Source organism: Petromyzon marinus, chromosome 32 (assembly GCF_048934315.1).
Source record: "Petromyzon marinus isolate PM22_M1 ecotype Great Lakes invasive population chromosome 32, UKy_Petmar_22M1.pri1.0, whole genome shotgun sequence".
Classification (NCBI taxonomy): domain Eukaryota; kingdom Metazoa; phylum Chordata; class Hyperoartia; order Petromyzontiformes; family Petromyzontidae; genus Petromyzon; species Petromyzon marinus.
Genome location: NC_133698.1, coordinates 2,103,260 through 2,123,599, shown reverse-complemented (window position 1 = coordinate 2,123,599; position 20,340 = coordinate 2,103,260). Strand labels below are relative to the sequence as shown.

The window sequence follows — 20,340 nt, the reverse complement described above, 5'->3', positions numbered from 1 at the left end:
ACGTCAGGGACCACACGAAAGGTCACCAGGGGCCACCAGTGTATGAGGCCATGCCTACACATCTACATACCTCATTCATACTATTATCGGTCACAGGCACACTTGATGAGGCCCATAAAAGTCAAAACCGATTAAGAATGTGCCTGCTTAAACAAATGTTGTTGGAAAACGCAATGCGAGTCCAGAAGGTTCTTTAGTTGATCTAAATGTTTTTTTTTAAACATGTGGAAATGAAACGGATCAATTCATGAAATGTACAGTATTAAAAAAATGCTGTTAAAAATAAACATGCCCTCGTGTCCACATCTACATGCCCACATTTACACGTCACGTATATCAAAATAACCACACCTATGACTTGCGAACCTTGTGTCCTGCAAACTGACTACACCCAGACACCAGCACGACATTCACATTTAGCTTGGCGTGACGTGACTGTGAAATGTCAGAAACCCTGGGTCAGAGAAGTAGACAAATAACATTTTCTGGTTGTCATGTATGACTAAGTTCTTTGCAGGCAACTTGAGCATGCATAGGTCACGTTGCAATGGCATGCCTGTGAACCCCTTACCAGTTCCTACCTTATATTCTTAGATCTTTCGGTAAAGTCACGTTGTTTTATATATATTATTATTTTATTGTTTCCCTTCAACGTGACTTTACCGAAAGAGCTAAGAATATGAATTACTGCAGTCACGAAAGCTTCAAATCAAAAAGTTCCTACCTTATTAAAGACCAATTCAGACCTTATTGGTCACCCCCATACCCTTATACATCTAAACGTTCATGGACTTTGTCCATGAACAGTCCCATGGACTTTGTAGGTACGCCGTATGGACCTGAAAACTCAATTTGTACAAGAATACGGGTAAACCGTATGGGTTGACAGGTATGCAATGCACGCATATGAGTTAGACAGCATCTTCAAGTAGCCACGTGCAGTGCCATGTCCTATTACATTCCAAAATTTGTATTCATACTGGAGAAATCCGATGAGAAACAAAGCTCTTTATCACAGATGTACAGTCGGGGTAGGGTCAGAAAGTTCCAACCATTGTACAAATACGGCTATTGGCTGTTTTAAGTTGGGGCATCGGTCTGGATTACGCTGCCACAGGGATAATGTACTTGCGATATTGTTGGTATATAACGGATGGGTTTTCAAAACACATGTTCATGCAAATTATCTGGTGGTCGATACAATGGGGCTGGCAGCTAAGTGAGAGAACGCGTGAGAGACCATGGACTGGACAAGGTTTAAATGAACCACTCGATCAGGTAGCACACAGGTGGGAATATGGATAAATTTTAATGCAAGGTACAGCTCTCAGATGAAACCGGAAATGAGTAGCCATTGTAGTACAACCAAGCTTCAATAATTTGAATTCATAGCTGTATACATTTGCATAAAAATATGGAAATCTGTATTTAAATCATATAACAGTAACAAAAATAACAGGATATACTCAAGCTAAAAATTTACATTTACTATATGGTAAAGTTTAACAAAACTTTTTCCCATGACCAAATTCTCTAGTTGATACACAAAAAATATCTTCTTCAAAACAACTAGTTGTATTAAAACTGCTGACAATTTTTTTTATCTATGGTATTAATATTAATAAGTAAAAAACTTTAAAGAACACTTCCACATTCCGACATTTTAGCGAACCGCTGTGAATTAATAGACTATTTAACGAACCACTGCCAATAGACCAATCGCTTGCTATGTGATGTGCAATCACATAGCATTGTTAACTCACAACACGCCAGAACACGCTTACATCACGTTACATATTCTTTGGGTCTTTTGGTAAAGTCATAGATAGGTTCAAAGAAAATAACAAAATACTACGTTTCGACCGCTTGAGGTTGCGATCGAAACGTCGTAGTTATTTGTTATTCCTTTGAACCTATCTACGTGACTTTACCGAAAGAATACGAATTCCTGCAGTCACGAAAGCTTCAAGTCCGGATTTTATCACGTTATTTCCCAACGTGTGTGATTTACAATTGCCACTTAAATTAACTCCCAAGCGTGCTGAGGCACTGCAATGCAGCTAAACCTCACCGATGATCTTTGTAAATACATGGCTCCAGCCGCTGTTATTTCTGACTCGTGGCAAAGATGAGAGTACATATGGCAGACAAAAGAGACCAGCTTAGTTATCACGAAAATGGAAACGAATGTATCAAATAAAATCACAATCTCCATTTTTTTTTGCTCAAATATCGTTTTATGGTCATACTTGTTTTCCAAAAAATGTGGTAAAACACATCGAATACCGACTTCAATGTACGTTCTTAATTTAAAGCTTTCGTGACTGCATGGATTCATATTCTTGGTTCTTTCGGTAAAGTCACGTAGAAGGGAAACAATAAAATACAAATATAAAACAATTAAATTCTCACGACGAGAACGTCGTGAGAATTTTGTTTTATATTTTTATTATTTTATTGTTTCCCTTCTACGTGACTTTACCGAAAGAACCAATAATATAATGTACGTTCTTGTTTAGAGTAAAATATGAGTAGTAAATGTTTTAAAATGAATGTGACGATTGGAGGCATTCCCCTGTCAAAAAAAATGTCCTCTTAAATTGACTCGTACGTGTTCCTTGCATGATAAAAACTACAAATTACCAACACTTAAAGAATACCAATGTCACATTCCTCTTTTCAATTTAAACCATCTTTAAACACTGTACACAATCAACTGACTTCAAATAAAATGAAAAACAGCATCTCCATGCTGGCTTTTATTTAAGTTAAGATGCCCAAGTATGACTCAACAGCAGTGGCGTATTTGAAAATAATCCTCTGGAAAACACCTCCGCTCAAAAGGTTCCTGAGTAATTTTGAGTCTATGATGTAACAACATTGGTTCTCCCCTCTCATTGCTGTTTGTGTTCAAGATCAACGTTTAAAAAAACAACCCGACATTTTTGTACATTTGTACACATTTTTTTTTTACTTTTTGTACATAAACTGTATAAAATTAACAAAGTTGTGTTCTACAAGATACCAACAGTTCTGAGCCACGCACTTGTTCTGGCAAAGAAGCGCGAAACAGCAAGTCCGCTGCATACAACTTTTGGAACTGGCAGGCTGGCTGGGTTTTTTAAGCGAGTGTGAATGAAACACTGTCAAGGCCCCTTCCTGTAAAAACGCATCTTAGGGTTGTGTATGGCCTCATTAAGGTGCTCAATGGTGTTCATTTCCCAAAATAACAAATGTTGCCAAAAGCATGGGCGCCAAGAGCTGGTGGCAGTTCTTTGTGTGCTCGTCACACATGCTGCGAACGTTATCGGCGTTAACTGCATGTGCACTTGCACACACTGGGGGAATTTCACCGTGGTCAACGGGGGAAGACCAATTTTAGACAGCCAATCACAGCAATTCTCACATTCACTTGTGTACCACCCCTCCATAGGAGACATACACAACTAAACGAGGGTCATTGCACAGCATACAGGGAGGAAAACAAGTATTTGATCCCCTGCTAATTTTGTACGTTTGCCCACTGACAAAGAAATGATCAGTCTATAATTTTAATGTTATGTTTATTTGAACAGTGAGAGACAGAATAACAACAAAATCCAGAAAAACGCATGTCAAAAATGTTATAAATTGATTTGCATTTCAATGAGGGAAATAAGTATTTGACCCCCTCTCAATCAGAAAGATTTCTGGCTCCCAGGTGTCTTTTATACAGGTAACGAGCTAAGATTAGGAGCACACTCTTTAAGGGAGTGCTCCTAATCTCAGCTTGTTACCTGTATAAAAGACACCTGCCCACAGAAGCAATAAATCAATCAGATTCCAAACTCTCCACCATGGCCAAAGACCAAAGAGCTCCCCAAGGATGTCAGGGACAAGATTGTAGACCTACACAAGGCTGGAATGGGCTACAAGACCATTGCCAAGCAGCTTGGTGAGAAGGTGACAACAGTTGGTGCGATTATTCGCAAATGGAAGAAACACAAAAGAACTGTCAATCTCCCTCGGCCTGGGGCTCCATGCAAAATCTCACCTCGTGGAGTTGTAATGATCATGCGAACGGTTAGGAATCAGCCCAGAACTACACGGGAGGATCTTGTCAATGATCAAGGCAGCTGGGACCATAGCCACCAAGAAAACAATTGGTAACACACTACGCCGTGAAGGACTGAAATCCTGCAGCGCCCGCAAGGTCCCCCTGCTCAAGAAAGCACATATACATGCCCGTCTGAAGTTTGCCAATGAACATCTGAATGATTCAGAGGACAACTGGGTGAAAGTGTTGTGGTCAGATGAGACCAAAATGGAGCTCTTTGGCATCAACTCAACTCGCCGTTTGGAGGAGGAAGAATGCTGCCTATGACCCCAAGAACACCATCCCCACCGTCAAACATGGAGGTGGAAACATTATGCTTTGGGGGTGTTTTTCTGCTAAGGGGACAGGACAACTTTACCGCATCAAAGGGATGATGGACGGGGCCATGTACCGTCAAATCTTGGGTGAGAACCTCCTTCCCTCAGCCAGGGCATTGAAAATGCATCGTGGATGGGTATTCCAGCATGACAATGACCCAAAACACACGGCCAAGGCAACAAAGGAGTGGCTCAAGAAGAAGCACATTAAGGTCCTGGAGTGGCTTAGCAAGTCTCCAGACCTTAATTCCATAGAAAATCTGTGGAGGGAGCTGAAGGTTCGAGTTGTCAAATGTCAGCCTCGAAACCTTAATGAATTGGAAAAGATCTGCAAAGAGGAGTGGGACAAAATCCCTCCTGAGATGTGTGCAAACCTGGTGGCCAACTACAAGAAACGTCTGACCTCTGTGATTGCCAACAAGGGTTTTGCCACCAAGTACTGAGTCATGTTTTGCAGAGGGGTCAAATACTTATTTCCCTCATTAAAATGCAAATCAATTTATAACATTTTAGACATGCGTTTTTCTGGATTTTTGTTGTTGTTATTCTGTCTCTCCCTGTTCAAATAAACCTACCATTAAAATTATAGACTGATCATTTCTTTGTCAGTGGGAAAACGTACAAAATCAGCAGGGGATCAAATACTTTTTTCCCTCACTGTACACAGCTGCTGAATACTATATACTGTATGACACTGAATAACACAACATTCATCAAACCACAGCCTCTGCCCAGAGATGCTGCCATCTACAGTTATACTGCTACACTGTTGGGTCGTATTCTTGAGCAGAGGGCATTGGTATTGTTTGTGGAGCGGAGAGCTTGGCAACACTTAACTCTGCTGAACATTAAAGGTTAAAGACTCAGGAGGATATCACACCAAATATTCAGCAAAAAACATTACTGGATGCTTACATTCTATTGAAAATTCATCACATTTTGGATGAAATTTTTTTTTGGTAAAAATAAATAAAAATCCTCCCAAAATCTGTAATGTTCCAGGTAGCTGCCGAAGGTATGTAATAGAGGGCTCGGTATTTATGACATGGAAAAAGCCCCCAAAACTGTGAAACTAAGATGCTCTCTCACCTGAGTTGTTTACATTTTTTAAAGAGCGGTCTTTCGCCTGTCTGTGGCTGAAGAAACGCCTCTGGAAACAGCAGTTCTCAGTAGCCACGTGGCAAAGGTTAACAAATTAACTCCACACGCTCGCTACAACCTAAGCACATGCATCCACCTAGTACATAGGGCCACGCCACTGCTGAAATGGTGGCCTCTGCTGATAAGGATGCTGCTGCTGCTGTTGCTGGTATGATTGATGTTGCTGCTGGTAGTGAAAGGGTGCAGGTTGGGCCCACTGGTTTCTCTGCCATCCCCAAGCGTCGGAGTGATTCCGTCTCTGCTGCTCACCGACTCCCACGGCCCTGCCACCACCGCTGGCCAACATACGTGCCTCATTCTCGCCCAGCACGGCTTGCGACGGCGGCTGCTGCTGCTGAAGGTGTTGTCGGGGGTAGCTAATAGCATGTTGCTGCCTGTTGGACTGAGCCATGTTAAAGTTGCTCACCTGGAGAAAATAAAAAAGGACAAGGGTCCCCCAATTAGTCTTGTCAAGGAAAAGTGTTGTTAGCAATGCAAATTAAGACTGCACAGTATATAAAGGGATGGTCGAGCCAGAACCATAAATTATATACTCTTGTTAATATCCCCCCTCCCAAATATATTAAAAATGTGGCACTGGTGTCATGTAACGAGGCAGAGAATCTCTTAGTATATCTCACAGAAGTGTGCAAACCCAGGTACTTGGGGGTATCACAACACCCTCCATCAGTTACTGCAGTGGCATCACCACTGTACCTGGTATTCATTCGAGGCCGTGTCTATGCCACGTTAAAATGCCACTTGACGATCGTGTTGTGCGTGGCTAGGACTCTTGATGACGTAAGGATTTACATTATGAGACCTCCGTTGCCAGTAACAAGATATAGTAATAGGTTTTACCCTATTCTATTCTTAGTTCTTTCGGTAAAGTCACGTTGAAGGGAAACAACAAAATAATAAAATATATATAACTCAAAAGGAGGTCTCATAATGTAAATGCTCGCCCCGAGCCCTCAATACTCTGATAGTGCGCTGTTTTTGAGTTGTACGCCTTTTGGCGTCTTCTGGTCCAACACCAGTGGAGACTAGGCTCTAAGAAAAGCCGTCTCGGGTGTGGACCAATCAAATTCAAGGACAGTGCATATTATTATCAGAGTTGTCTCTTTTGTTTGCATTTTGACTGCTTGTGCTGTGGTTATTGCAAACATGATGCCTTGAATAAAGGTGTCAGTTTTTGTGCCAGTTAAAAAGGGTAAACCCTATTACTATGACGTAAGGATTATTTCAGTGTGCCAATTTGACCATTGTGCGCAACTGCTACCCACAACACAGACAATCCCACACATAGCAGACATACTAAGTAGTTCCAGCCACATAGCCGAGTCTTAAAAACTCAAGTTTTGCAGCGGCCTATGAAGGGTACTCAAGTATCAGCAGTTATGTTACTCACCGAAGCCTGCAAGTTTAGTGCAGGGTTTGACAAAGGCATCTGATAAAAGTACGTAGGATGCAGCGCATTTCCATTGGCTGGGTTCCCATTGTACCTGGAAAAGAAAACTGTGTTAAAACACGAGGCCATTTGTATGTATGTTGAACTTGTTTCGCACTGCACTGTACGTAGCCAACCGTGCTAATCGGAGGTGCGGTGGCGGGACAACAAACTAAACACATAAAGCAGTTCTAAAGAAATTAGCTTTCAATCTAGATTCAAAAGTGCACAGCTCCAGTGGCTTCCAAATATCGGAAGAGCGTTCCAGACGGCCGCAGAAGCGCAGTGTCCACGTTGAACATTTCCTGTTGCAAATGTGTAAATTACAACACGATCCAGCAGATGTAAGTTCACAATTGTTGGTGTAATGGTCGCTCTTGCAAAAGAACAAACAATATTTGATTGGTTTATTTTGTTTGTAATACATCAGGTGTTTATTTATCCAATCGTTATAGAATCTTAATAGTTAACTTAACAGATCACTGTTGTTGAATCTTCCCACCAGACCTTACTTTAGATGTTTTAGAGGCTTTCTGTGCATTGTTAGATGGTGAGCCTCACCTGTTGAGAGATGGGTTGGCTGCTCCGTTGATATTTTCTTGCTTGTGACCAGTTCCCCACAGCTCTGCCTTCTCTTCACTGATATGAGTGCTCCCTGCAATCCACAGCCCAAAGGCGGCATGAACCAATCGATGGTGCAAATATTTTCAGGCTCTCCCAAAAGTCCCACCGCAATCAATCGCTCCTATAGGCCAAATCCACAAATGGAGATTTTTTGCCGACACAAAACTCGTTTCCCATGTGTTATCACCACCCTCGCCAATTGAATATTTAAACTGCTTGTCTCGGACACACTAGCAGCCTTAAAATTGGGGAAAATTATAATAAATAATGAGACTACATTGGCTGTCATGCAAAAGCACAAATAACAAACTCACAATTCATCAATACCATTTCCTTTCATATGAAACATTACATAAAACGATAATTTTTTTTGCAATCCCTTCATAGCAGAGATATTGATGTTGATGAATGCGTTGAGTTTTTTCCACTTTTGAGTAAGATAGAAATAGTTTAGCTTTATTTGGATATTTTCAAGTGCTTCGCTTACCTTTCCTATACTTTGCACTATTGTGCTTTTGTATTGTTTGTTGTTGTAACGTTCTGACTTGCCCCTTAATGGGCATCTGTGAAAAAGATATTTATAGCTCATCGTATTCCTCCAGCAAAGATTATGATACTTATATAAACTTGCAGAAATTCGCTATTATGGCATGTTTGAAATTGAGGAGTACGAAGTCCTGCGTCTCATTTCCCTCAAAACTAAACTATTAAACTATTATACTCTCTGGTTCTTTTGGTAAAGTCAAGAAGACAGAATAAAAAATAATTAAATAAAACACGCCGTTTCGGTCGCAACACAAGCATCCGTCTTCAGGTGAGAAAATGATCTGCTGTTGTGGCTTTATATAGGCACGGGAGGGGGGGGGGGGGGAAGGAGTTTTGTCGAGTCGTGGCTGTAGGAGTTCACGGGGGAGAGGGGGGAGAGTTTGTGGCATGCAGGGATGGATGGGGCTGGAGAAATAAGCAAGGAGCTCGAATTAGTAATCGGACGACGACAACCTCCCGTGCCTATATAAAGCCACAACAGCAGATCATTTTCTCACCTGAAGACGGACGCTTGTGTTGCGACCGAAACTTGGTGTTTTATTTTATTTTTTTCTATCTACGTGACTTTACCGAAAGAACCAGAGAGTGTGGAGTCCTGCAGTCACGAAAGCTTCAAATCAAGACTATTAAACTATTTTTTTTATTTTACCAGCTAAGGCCCTCGGAGCTGTATAGCTCTTTTGCAGAAGTGACCTGGCCACAAATGATAGCTCATTGAAGTGGTTCATTATGTGGAAATGTATAGCAGCCAACACACTCTGAACGCGTGATGTTGATTCTAAATGTGGAGGGAAAAACCGAGGACCCGGAGAAAAATCCACGTGACCACAGGCAGAGAGAGACAAGCAAACTCTGAATATACAACAGGCGTCAGTGTCGGGATCGAACCCACGACCTCCTGCATACCAGGCGAGGCAGATAACATCCGTCTGCCTGGGAGACCGTACCTGTGCGATACTGCAGCTTGAGCGCACGTCCAAAGAGGCGGATGCCGTTCATGAGGCCCATGGCGTATGGCACCGACTCCTCGTGCTTGAACGTCACGAAGGCAAACTGCTTCAGCTTGCCATCCTTGTCCTTAGCAATCCACACCTTGACCAAGGGACCCGCCTGCACTCGTCAGAGTGCGCGGAGGAAACGCACACGTGATAACGTCACTGAACAGTATCGCAGCTCGAGTATACGAAAGTAACGTGTTGGTTAATTTCATCAACCCCTTGTCCTTACCACCCACGAGTCTGTATGTCAACATACTGGGCATTTGTGAAACTACTAGACATCTGTGAAAGAGCTTTATTGCTCATCGGATTCCTCCAGTGTAAATAAATATTCCGATCCCGATACAGTTGTCCTCTACCCAACACACCAGCATCACAACCCCCCTCCACTTCACCTCAATCTCTCGTGCCATCACCCCGGTGCGTTACAGACACAAACAAGCGTATTATTACTTAGATGATCATGTTAGTGATGATTCTGATCCAAGTGTGGTTTTCTGAATTAAGTTGCGTGTTGATTAATTATCATTTCAAGTGTTCACCACGCACTACTTGTCTAACTCCTGTACTTCTAGGCTTCATTTCCTGACGATGCCCGAGGCCTTTTCCAAACGAAAAAAAATGTAGGTAAAAAAAAGAAACGTTTGTCGATGTTTCATTTTCTCTATGCAAGCCACCCACTTTTATTCAGCATTAATTCCAGGGTCAAAACAATTTATTTTGTACTTTAGAGTGCATTGAAAAGCTTGTTTTTTGACCAATTTAATTATGATCCTGTAGAGATGACAATCATGGCTTTGCTGCCTATGTCAACCCTTGACCCTACAATAAATGAAAGCCTGCGCATTGCTACACAACAGTCTACGTAATTAAAGTTTGATAGCTCGCATCGCGGCTATTACAATTGGAATAACGATCATGCCTACTGCAAAGTCGTGAAATGCCATTTAGAACAAGGCGATATGTATGTATAACATGTTTAATTGTCGAATTTGCGAACATTAAGTACTATACAATATGAAAGACGGGAAGACAGACTGAAATGCTAGAACAATGAGCGCATATGGACAACAGTGCATCTCGCGAGACCGTATTCAACGCGCACAGATTTTGTACTTTAAATGAAAGCAGTTACATCACCAATCATCTTTAGAAAATTGTGTCAATCAAAATAGGGATAGCATGAGGGCATTCAATTTTAAATCATGATCACGGTTCTCGACTGCTCACTAAACTTGAGCGTGGCAAAACGAACAAAAATACTATTTCTTACGAGTATAACTATGTCATTATTTTAACAATAGTAATTATTAATCATAATACAGTTTTTTTGGGTTAGATCGTGTAAGTATAAATGTGTCGTTAAACCCGCCATCACCCGACACAGCCAATTAGTAAGGTTTGTCACGTAAACAGAACATGGCCAAGTCGTTACTAGTACAACACACTGGTGTGCTGGAGAGTAAATCCACAACATTTCCAATCTGAGTACGACGTTTCGCCAGTAATTATTACAACCGGCATCATTGTAAATGTTGCGGGTTTTACTCTCCAACACACCCACCGGTGTGCTGTATGGTACTCGTAACGAATTGGCACGTTTTGTTCACGTGACGAACCTTACTAAATTGGCCATGTCGGGTGATGGCAGGTTCAAAGACACATTTATGCGAACTAACCCAAATAAAAAAAACCCTGTATTATGGATGATATTGGTCGCGAAAGTCAACGTGTTAAACAGTAATTACCATTTCTTGTCATGAGACTTTCTTTGCCAGTAGCAAAATATGATAATAGGGGTTCCCCCTTTTTCCTGGCACCAAAACTGGTGTTAAGATGTTAAAACACCAAACAGAAAACCTTTTACAAGGAATCATGTGTTAGACCAGAGGACGCCAAAAGGCGTACTCTGGTCTAACACCGTTTGAGACGAGGCTCAAAAGAAAGCTGTGTCTGGTGTGGACCAATCAGTTTCAAGGACAATGCCACATATATTGTCAATGTATGTTTTTGTTTGCATTCTGACCACAAGTATTGTGGTTAATACAGACATGATTCCTTGTAAAAGGTTTCAGTTTGGTGTTTTAACATCTTCACACCTGTTTTGTTGCCAGAAAAAAGGGGAAAAACCTATTATCATTATTTCTTGACTTAAAGCTCACGTGACTGCAGGAATTCATATTCTTTGAGTCTTTCGGTAAAGTCACGTAGATAAGTAGAAACAAAAAGTAATATTTAAAAAAACACTATTTTAAAAACAAGCTTTAATGAAAAGTACCGTACGAGTAATGGCAGAACTCCACGACTCCAGGAAGTGTTCCTGAAGATTTCCATAACGTAAGGGGCTGTGGTGATTTACAGCCAACGTGAGTTGAGCGTGGACAATTAGACCAAAGATTGCTTAAAATATATATTTATTTTTTATGATAGAATATAGTATTGTCATCAGTATGACATACGTATACCAAGTTTGCAGTCGATACCACATTGTGAAGTGGGTTAAAATAGAGTTACAAGATTTGAGGATACAACAACAGTGAGTTAAATAAAAGCGTGTAATCGAAACGTCGTAGTTTTTTGTTATTTTCTTTCTACTTATCTACGTGACTTCACCGAAAGACCAAAATAATATTAATAATATTGATGTTATTCGTATATTTTCTATTAGTTACCATTTGGAATTTTGTGGTTATTTTGCCAATTTTGATTATGCCGATGATCATTTAATGGGCCATCATCATTAAAGGCGATTATATTCCTAGGTGATGATTCAACTTTCAATAATAACTGCTGTTGATATTGTAGTTGATCACGTCTGTTGATTGTATGTTAATTACACACACAGTGCTTTCCACAAATTAACGACTTTTAAATCCAGATTGCAAACTTATTTTGTCTTACAGCTGCTTTTTGTGTTTAGTTTGCTGTCCTTCCCCGGCACCTCCGATTAGCGCGGTTGACTACGTACAATGCGAAGGTAGTTCAACATCTACATAATCATCAGTGTCGTACCCAGGGCGCGTTACCTGTACGCAGAACAGTTGCTCCTATAATTATTTGTTCGTGTTGTTATATGCGACCTCCGATAAGCGAGCCCTGATAATCGTGGCCTTCGCGGCCGTTTTTTTTCTTTCTCCTGCGCCGAATGAATGAAGTGGCGCGACAACTTAAAGACAAAGAACACATCGTCAAGTCCGCGGAACACCGCGCGGGCGCGGATTTCTCCGGACACACACACATCTCACGATTATCCGCGCCAGCGGAGGTACAGGCTCGGGCGAGTAGGTTTCCCCCCGGGGCCACCTTCCCCGTCCCAACAACATCACCATCACTACCACCACCGCCACCACAGCAGCAGCAACAACAACAATCGACACCTCGAGGGTCGTCACCTGCAGGAAGAGCTCGAAGAGGACTTCTTCAGTGGAGCGCGGGTCCAGGTTGCCCACAAAGAGGCAGCGGTCCACATCATCGCTCGAGCCCATGTTCCGCCTCGGGTCTACCTCTCGTTCTCTCCGGCTTCTCACCACCACCAAATCGTCGCCGTCCTCCTCGTCCTCCTCCTCCTCGTCCTCGTCCTCCTCCTCGTCCTCCTCCTCGTCCTCTTCCTCGTCCTCCTCCTCGTCCTCCTCCTCCTCGTCGTCGTCGTCCCGCGCGGGGAATCTGCGACGCAGGCCTCAAAAAACGCGCGCCGCCATGAGGGTCCTCTGCCTGCCGTAAAGCCTTGGTCGTAAAGCAGCTGCATTTGGTCGTAAAGCGTTACGGCGGCGGGGGGGCGGGGCTGGAAATGTCGTAAAACTACAACCGTTACATGACCGCTTGAGTTTTTTTTTTACAGAAAAATATTGGAAATAAATTGAGCGTAAAGTCTATTGCTGTTTACGACGACGTAAGTATTTTATTCATTTTTTTCCGAGAAAAAAAAATCCTATTTACAGTTCCGCCTATTTCAGAGCTAGCGATGGGCGCCAGTCACGTGGTGCGCGACACGAGGGCGTCGATTCCAATTCGCTTTTTTTTATTCCGCGAGGAATCGCGCGCACGACCCTGAGATCGATTCCCGCGGCAGCGCTTACCCCTCCTCCCACGGAGCCGTGCGCACCACGCGGGCCGCTCGGGACGAACTCGTGGTCAGCGGGGAGCATTGACGTTGGGGCATGGTGCAGTACAACACTGGGGGGCTACCACACTGCCCCCCCCCCCTCTGATGACAAGTGTAGCCATCAGCACCCTATAACACCTGCTATGCTTGGTGATCGATCCGCGTACATTCTCTAAGCACCCCGAATAACGCCGCTTCTCTGATCGATCCCTACGAGAGAACACATCCCAACGCTCTCGTTATCTACGATTCCGTTAATCGATTCTCTTTCGACTCGCTAACGCGGGGGGGGAGTGGGGCGGGGCCGTGTGGCGCGATTTCGATTCTCGCGGAATCGATTCCCGTTAATCGATTCCTCGCCGATGCGTCCTGCGGTGGTGATGATGACGGCGCGGGCCGCGGCGGCGGCGAGTCGGAGCGCTCCCCTTGGCGCCCTCTCCTCCTCCTCCACCTCCTCCTCCACCTCTTCCTCCTCCACCTCGTCGTCTACCTCCTCCGTCTCCCCTTCGCGTCGGCAGGGAGAGACCCAGGCGCCTCCGTTCGCGCGCCACGCCCGCCGGAGCGCGGCCCTCTCTGCTGCGACGGCGGCGGCGGCTTCCGAGCTGGGGAGTCGCGTGGTGTGGGTGGACCTCGAGGTGAGAGGGGAGCTGGGGGGTCGAGTGGTGTGGGTGGACCTCGAGGTGAGAGGGGAGCTGGAGGGTCGAGTGGTGTGGGTGGACCTCGAGGTGAGAGGGGAGCTGGGGGGTCGAGTGGTGTGGGTGGACCTCGAGGTGAGCTGGGGAGTCGAGTGGCGTGGGTGGACCTCGAGGTGAGAGGGGAGCTGGGGGGTCGAGTGGTGTGGGTGGACCTCGAGGTGAGAGGGGAGCTGGGGGGTCGAGTGGTGTGGGTGGACCTCGAGGTGAGCTGGGGGGTCGAGTGGTGTGGGTGGACCTCGAGGTGAGAGGCGAGCTGGGGGGTCGCGTGGTCGAGGAAGAGTAGGCCGAATACAGAGAAGGATGAGGAGGAGAGGTGGGAGAACTCCCTCTTGTGGAGGAGCTTCACACGGCAGTGGCATGAGCAGGCAATGTCAACCCTGCTGCAGATTTACCTTGGCGAATACAGGATGACAATATTACCGCAGTTTGTAATTACAAAGATAAACCCCAACGTTATTTGTACGTGACTGTCCCTCCCAATTTAGCTAGACCTTGTTTTATAAGCACAATTCTGTGTAGTACGGTATGAGTATGATATAACATGTACCACAGATTACAAATACCACGACTACCACCAGTGCTTAGTTGCAGCCGGGGCCGCGTTCCGGAAAATATGTCCCCCTCATTCAGGCTGGCTGAAATCAATATTGACGTTATAATAACAACTAAGCCATACAGCTGTGTATGCTTTAACTTTAACATAGCCATTTCTGTGACCAGTCGCAAGCTAATCACTCAGCCATTTCAATGCTAAATTCTATGCTAATTACTCTTTGGTTCTATTGGGTAAAGTCACGTAGGTGAAAATAAAAAGAGTATGGATCCTAGCAGTCACGAAAGCTTTAAATCTAGAATCTATGCTAATTCCCTTGTCAAGGCGCTTTGTCTCTTCTCACACAGCTTTAAAGGTCGCGATCTGAGCGTGGCTTTTTCACTCCAGCGCTGTCCTCCAGACAGTCTCGTCCCTTCACCTGATGAAGGCCGCTTGTGTTGTGGCCGAAACGTCGTGATAATATAATTGTGTTATTTTATTTTATCAATTTATTATTTTATTCTCATTCTACGTGACTTTACCGAAAGAACCAAAGAAGAACATACAGCTACTGTGGGAGAGAGGCGGCCCTGCACATGCTTGCGAAAGATTCTCCACTAGGGGGAACTCTTGCTGAATAAATAGAGCCTCTGTACTCGCTAACAGAGGCCAAGACGTCTTGCAAGAGGTGGGAGTATAACCCACACTTTACCCCACCACTCGTGATCTGTGGCATGCCCATTTATACGGTGTCTCGGTGCTTTACAGGCACTTGCGTGTACGTGCGGTGTGTTGAACTTCTTTCGCGCCCTGCGTAGGCAACCGTGCTCATCGGAGGTGCGATCAAGTAGTTGATGAAACATGTTTGAGTGTGGGTCGAAAGAGATGAAGATTAACGAGCAAACAACGAGAGCCAAACGGAATTGCAGCAACTAGCGACAGCAGTAGGTGTCGGTGCGTTGAAACCAACCGCGGGGTAACAGCGCAAGTGATTTTATATTCAATATCCGTGTGAGTTGGAGGTATTGAAGAGATGGAGCGAGGGAATGGGTTCAGGTTGCGAGGTGGATTATTTACGTCGCAGGATCATGTGAGAAGGTGGCTTGGGGTTGGCTTCATCCAGCAGTGGATTTACCATGGCTAATAATGGTGATGGCCGCTGTATTCATCGTACAATCCACATCAATGAATTGCCAACGTGTAACGGGTTGTACAGAGGAGCTGTCACGAATTAAGAAACTCTTTAAACTTCAGAGTCATTCTGTCTTGATGTGAAACATTTTAAATATATGTGGCTCATGTAAATTCCCGAGGAAACGCACAGCTAGACTGTGTTCATTGTTTTATAAATGCACTCCATTTCCCAAATGTAATTGCAGTCATGTTGTCGGCATCACGTCATGAGAGGATAGGTGTGAAATAATGTTTTCAATTATAATTTTGCTTTTATTACCTGGGCATTTTGTGTTCCAGACACAGATGGAGCTAACACGAGTAACATCATAATGTGAAATTTTATTCAGCCAGCTGGCTAGCATCATGCGGTCTGGTGAAATTTCTGCAATAGGCAGGGACATTCCTGTCAAATGAAGTCAGCTAACCAGGAATCAATAGGATACATTGTAGGGGAAAATGACTACTTACTGCATTCAGTTAAGTCTTTGAAACTCATTGCACCGTCAGTTTGAAGCTGGTTCAATAAATCTAATCCGTCTGAAATCTAATCCATTTTTGTGAATTAGGACTGGAGGTGTTGATGGATTACGGTTTATATTGCATCACAGAAATTCTAGTGTATTGGCTTTAACTCAACTTTTGATGGAAACGTCAAATTTTACCCGTGCAGTGTTGCATCGCTTTAAATAGCATTTAGGGTAATTATCTTACACGGCACTATTGTTGGCTGGGATATTTTCAGTTTTTTAAGTAATCGGAAGCAAAAAAAATGTTCCAACATCAATAATTCTTCCACTTAGAAATCAGCATTATCCAGCACACGTTTATGAACAATAAAAATAATATTTTTATATAAATGGTCGAGACTAATGACGGAGTGGCAGTCAAGGGTGGAAACGTGCGGAGATGGAGCAATGAAATCAGCTCGAGTTCACAAGCTATATTGATATATACATCATGGGACTTGGAGAGATGGTAACAGCTGGAGGAGGCCTTCATCCAGCAGTGAATTGACGATAGCTGATGAAGATGTTATTCACCACACGCATGAGTAGCAGCAACATAGTTAGTACTCTATATCATCAACTGACGAGAAGAATTCAGCAGGAGTAGAATTGAGTACGTTCTGTAGTAATTCAGTCGTGACCTGGCAATTCCACAATCTGTCAGTGGGGGACAGTGTTGTCAACCAAATGCTGTTACTAAGCGGCCTCATTTCATAAGCGTACTGCAACTGAAGATCCGCTGTGTTTAGATGTACAGTATAATTAATTTTCCCATGAAGGTAACCATAGACATTATCTGTGTGTATGATGTGGGCATGTATGTCTTAGAATAGTGCATCCATTATTATACCAACTTGAACATTAGTTGCGTTGGGAAACAGGAGATTAGTGCTTCATCGTGATCTTAACCTTTTGTCAATCCACTGCTGGATGAGGACCCTTTATACCGTGTTTGTCATGGTTTTTCATACTACGTGTTGGTGAAAGGGGTCACAGAACAGTTAAAATATCGCTCGCCAGTCACTGCGTTTTTAGTACGGTGCACTAACCACTCTGCCACGATGCCCCCTGCAATTATTTACTGTGTGTAAAATCAATGCTGCATTAACGTAACTCGTTAATGCGACATTGATTGTTGTGGCCGGCTTTCAAAGGGTCCTGGTTGCTTGCCTTGGTAAAATCTCACTCTTCATGCTTGAGTAGCATTCGTGCCAGAACCCAGCAGTAATGGATAGCTTCATGCACGCTCAGAAGCACGTTGTGAGCGGCAGGCTGGGCTTGACGGTTATGAGACTCGTCAGCAGTGCTGCAATGGCAACATTAAAAAACAAAACCTTTACTAAAATTTCAAATATATATTCCCACCATCATAAGCGGCACTACATTAAACAAAAACTACAAGAACATAGCATGCTTACTGGAAATATTTAAACTGAAATATACTCAAGAATAAAGCGCCTTGCTTATTCAGACTGTGACTTACCTCCATTGTGAGTCATAGCGTTTATAATGCCACTGTTAACAATATATCACTGCATTCCCTCCAATGTCGTTGATGAAGCAGTTTCAATGGCCGATCGAGAGAAGTCTGTGTGGACAGTGTTGCTCGCGAATGCGTGGGCCGCAGATAGGGTGGCTGTGATATTGCAGGACTACAATAAATCAAGCGATGTAATATCCGTGATATAATTGTGCCATCCATTTTCTAAATATCTTTGGTAATTGTCGGGGAGAGACAAGGGAGGCATTGACACCAGAGATGGTGCCCAGGTGTCTTGGAATTATCCACAAACCACGGCACCAGCGTGTGGGCACCACCCTTCTTAGCCTGCAGCAACCTTCACGAGGGAATGATCTGCTTGCAGCCTCGCCGTTGATTCCATCGTCTGCTGCAGCCTGAGAATAATCTCTCGGTCCCTTGTTTGTGGTGCTTGTCACAAATGACATCTTGTTGTGTTTTTTTGGGGGATTAAAACTGCAGCAAAGCTCCCTTTCATCTGGCAAAATATGTGAGGTGTTTTAACTGTTTGCATGAAATAAGGATATCCCCAGTATAAATAATAATATTCAACCCTTTTGTTGATACAATGCTGGATGAAGGCCTCCCCATGCTATGGCTCTCATGGGGATTTAAAAAAATCTTACTTCACCATGCCGGTCAGTGTGAGTAGGTGAATCTGGGAGAGGGCAGGGGCGATTCTAATATCGCTTGCCAATGATCTTGACCATGGCTGGGAATCCAATACGGATTTCGTGGTTAATAACACAGCACGGTAACCACTGCACAATCACTGGAATTAATTACCAAAACCAGAGCAGGCATGTATCAGAATTAAGCACAAGACGAAATTTTACATCTTGGTTTTTGTGCGATGATTGGTTGACTGAGCTGAGATCATCAGCTCACTGCCCTAGAGAACTCCAGTTAAATCACGGACAGTTGCCAGGATTCGAACCCAGAACCTCGGTGGTGCCGGCTCAGCACTGACCACTGAGCCACCTGGCCACATCATTATCCTTGCAAATTTTGTTAACTTCCAACTCATGACCACTAAGCCATTAATCAATTTGGCATGAAGTCTGTTATTATTAATGTATCATCTTGCTCTTTTATATGATGCATTACAGTCTGTGGCCCAGGAGTGATTAATTATACATTGGTTGTTGCAGTAATACTGGTTAAAGTGATTCGTGTTCTGTGTTTAAGTCAGGGTGCAAAGCTTGTTAACTCTTACACATCTGAATGAATGCATTTCTCTGAATCACGTAGATGGGGCTGCATGAGACACTTATCTGCTGGGCAGTAAGGTACCTGCACGGATAATAATAATAAACCCGCAAACAAAAACCTTGTAAAAGACCCAATGCAGAAGATCCCTGGTTTTGATCTACCGTAATGCTCATGGTCCACCCTAAACCGCATCCACACAAAACATGGCAGATGCGGATACCTGATGCACAAAAGGAAAATTGAAAACTCTCCAGTAGCAGTGTGCGACTGTGGTCATCCAGAACAGACCGTACAACGTGTAACGATGCATGGCCTGATCCACAAATACGAAAGAGGCATAACAGGGATGATAGACTCCGCTGCTGCTGACGCAGTTACCTCGCTTGACCACCTGAATGTGAAATTGTAGTTGCTCTGCATCTACGTAAACCGTATGAAAGAAGGGATAACACAGCAAATAGGTCAATGTGTGATCCACTAGGAGTATTTGAAAAGCCTATTTGGGCCTCGGGAAACTTTTTCCTGTCTGTCTTAAGACGATAATGTGTAAAAATAAGAGAACCTTTGCTGGGGTTCTGTTCTATAACCTTTTGTATTCAAGGCCTGTGCTACCATCTGGGGTAAACGGATTGTTATGGCATCAGCCCAGTAGCCATTGATAAGTCAAAGCCCCATCCTTAATGTTTCTGTGCACCTAATTTATTCTGGCCCAGTTTTGGACTGTGCACAATAGATGAAAAGAATGCATTAGCCCTTTCAACTCGGCAATGTGTGCTGTGGTTAGAGCGCAAAATTACCTCCTATTAGGCACTCTTGTGATCTTTATAGGACTGCATCAACATATTGCCTGGCTTTAGGAGTATTCTCTCAAGTATTATTTCAGTTTGAGTAATTTACTAAAAACAAAAGCATTATACATGCTTTCAAGATAACCGATGTCTCTAATACACTATGCATAAGGCCAGTATAATTGATAATACACTATGCATAAGGCCAGTATAATTGACAGTAATTTCTGTACTTTTCTAATTTGGTACTGCTCCCCCTAATAGGCTGACAATCCGCAGCATCCCAGGTAGGCGGTGCCTCAAGGTTTAGCCTCATAGTGAGCGGCTTCCATGCTACGCGGTTGCAGTGTCTGTTGACAGGGTCTACAGGACAGGAGTGGACGTGCAGTTTGGCCCGGGTTCAAGTGCCCATGATGAATGTGCATTCTGTGTGTGTTTCAGATGACAGGGCTGGACATAGACAAGGATCAGATTATTGAGATCGCTTGTGTCATCACCGACTCCAATCTCAACATCATTGCGCAAGTGAGTTACGATTCCTGCCTACTGCGATGGAAGACAAATTGTTTTACTGCCTCTTGTGCCAATGCAACATTTTACCCATCTATATGTAATGCATTATTGACAGTAATTGCTGTT

The 20,340-nt window shown here is 43.6% G+C and overlaps 2 protein-coding genes across 2 annotated transcripts in view; one reads left to right on the top strand and one right to left on the bottom strand.

Annotated features, from left to right (window-relative positions):
- Positions 1-1,290: 1,290 nt before the first annotated feature.
- On the bottom strand, positions 1,291-13,122 carry RBM7 (RNA binding motif protein 7). Its single transcript, XM_032964381.2, has 5 exons — positions 12,564-13,122; positions 9,121-9,283; positions 7,565-7,658; positions 6,965-7,058; positions 1,291-5,980 (listed from the first exon to the last, which is right to left on the bottom strand). Exons 1-5 carry the CDS (start codon positions 12,654-12,656, stop codon positions 5,651-5,653), a joined length of 774 nt encoding a protein of 257 aa, XP_032820272.1. The 5' UTR covers positions 12,657-13,122; the 3' UTR covers positions 1,291-5,650.
- Positions 13,123-13,261: 139 nt separating this feature from the next.
- The window catches only part of REXO2 (RNA exonuclease 2), a 35,368-nt gene continuing 28,289 nt past the window's right edge, over positions 13,262-20,340 (top strand). The window contains exons 1-2 of the mRNA XM_032964380.2: positions 13,262-13,908; positions 20,143-20,226. Coding sequence (XP_032820271.2) covers positions 13,636-13,908; positions 20,143-20,226 — 357 coding nt within the window. The 5' untranslated portion in view covers positions 13,262-13,635. The remainder of the gene's footprint in view (positions 13,909-20,142; positions 20,227-20,340) is intronic.

Bases quoted from the DNA above. Each gene is read 5' to 3' on its own strand.
- RBM7 (XM_032964381.2), bottom strand. From the start codon at position 12,656: ATGGGCTCGAGCGATGATGTGGACCGCTGCCTCTTTGTGGGCAACCTG. The intron at 9,284-12,563 runs GTGACGACCCTC...TGACGAGTGCAG, and splicing joins TCTTCGAGCTCTTCCTGCAG to GCGGGTCCCTTGGTCAAGGT. The intron at 5,981-6,964 runs GTGAGTAACATA...TATTTTCTCCAG, and splicing joins CACTAAACTTGCAGGCTTCG to GTGAGCAACTTTAACATGGC.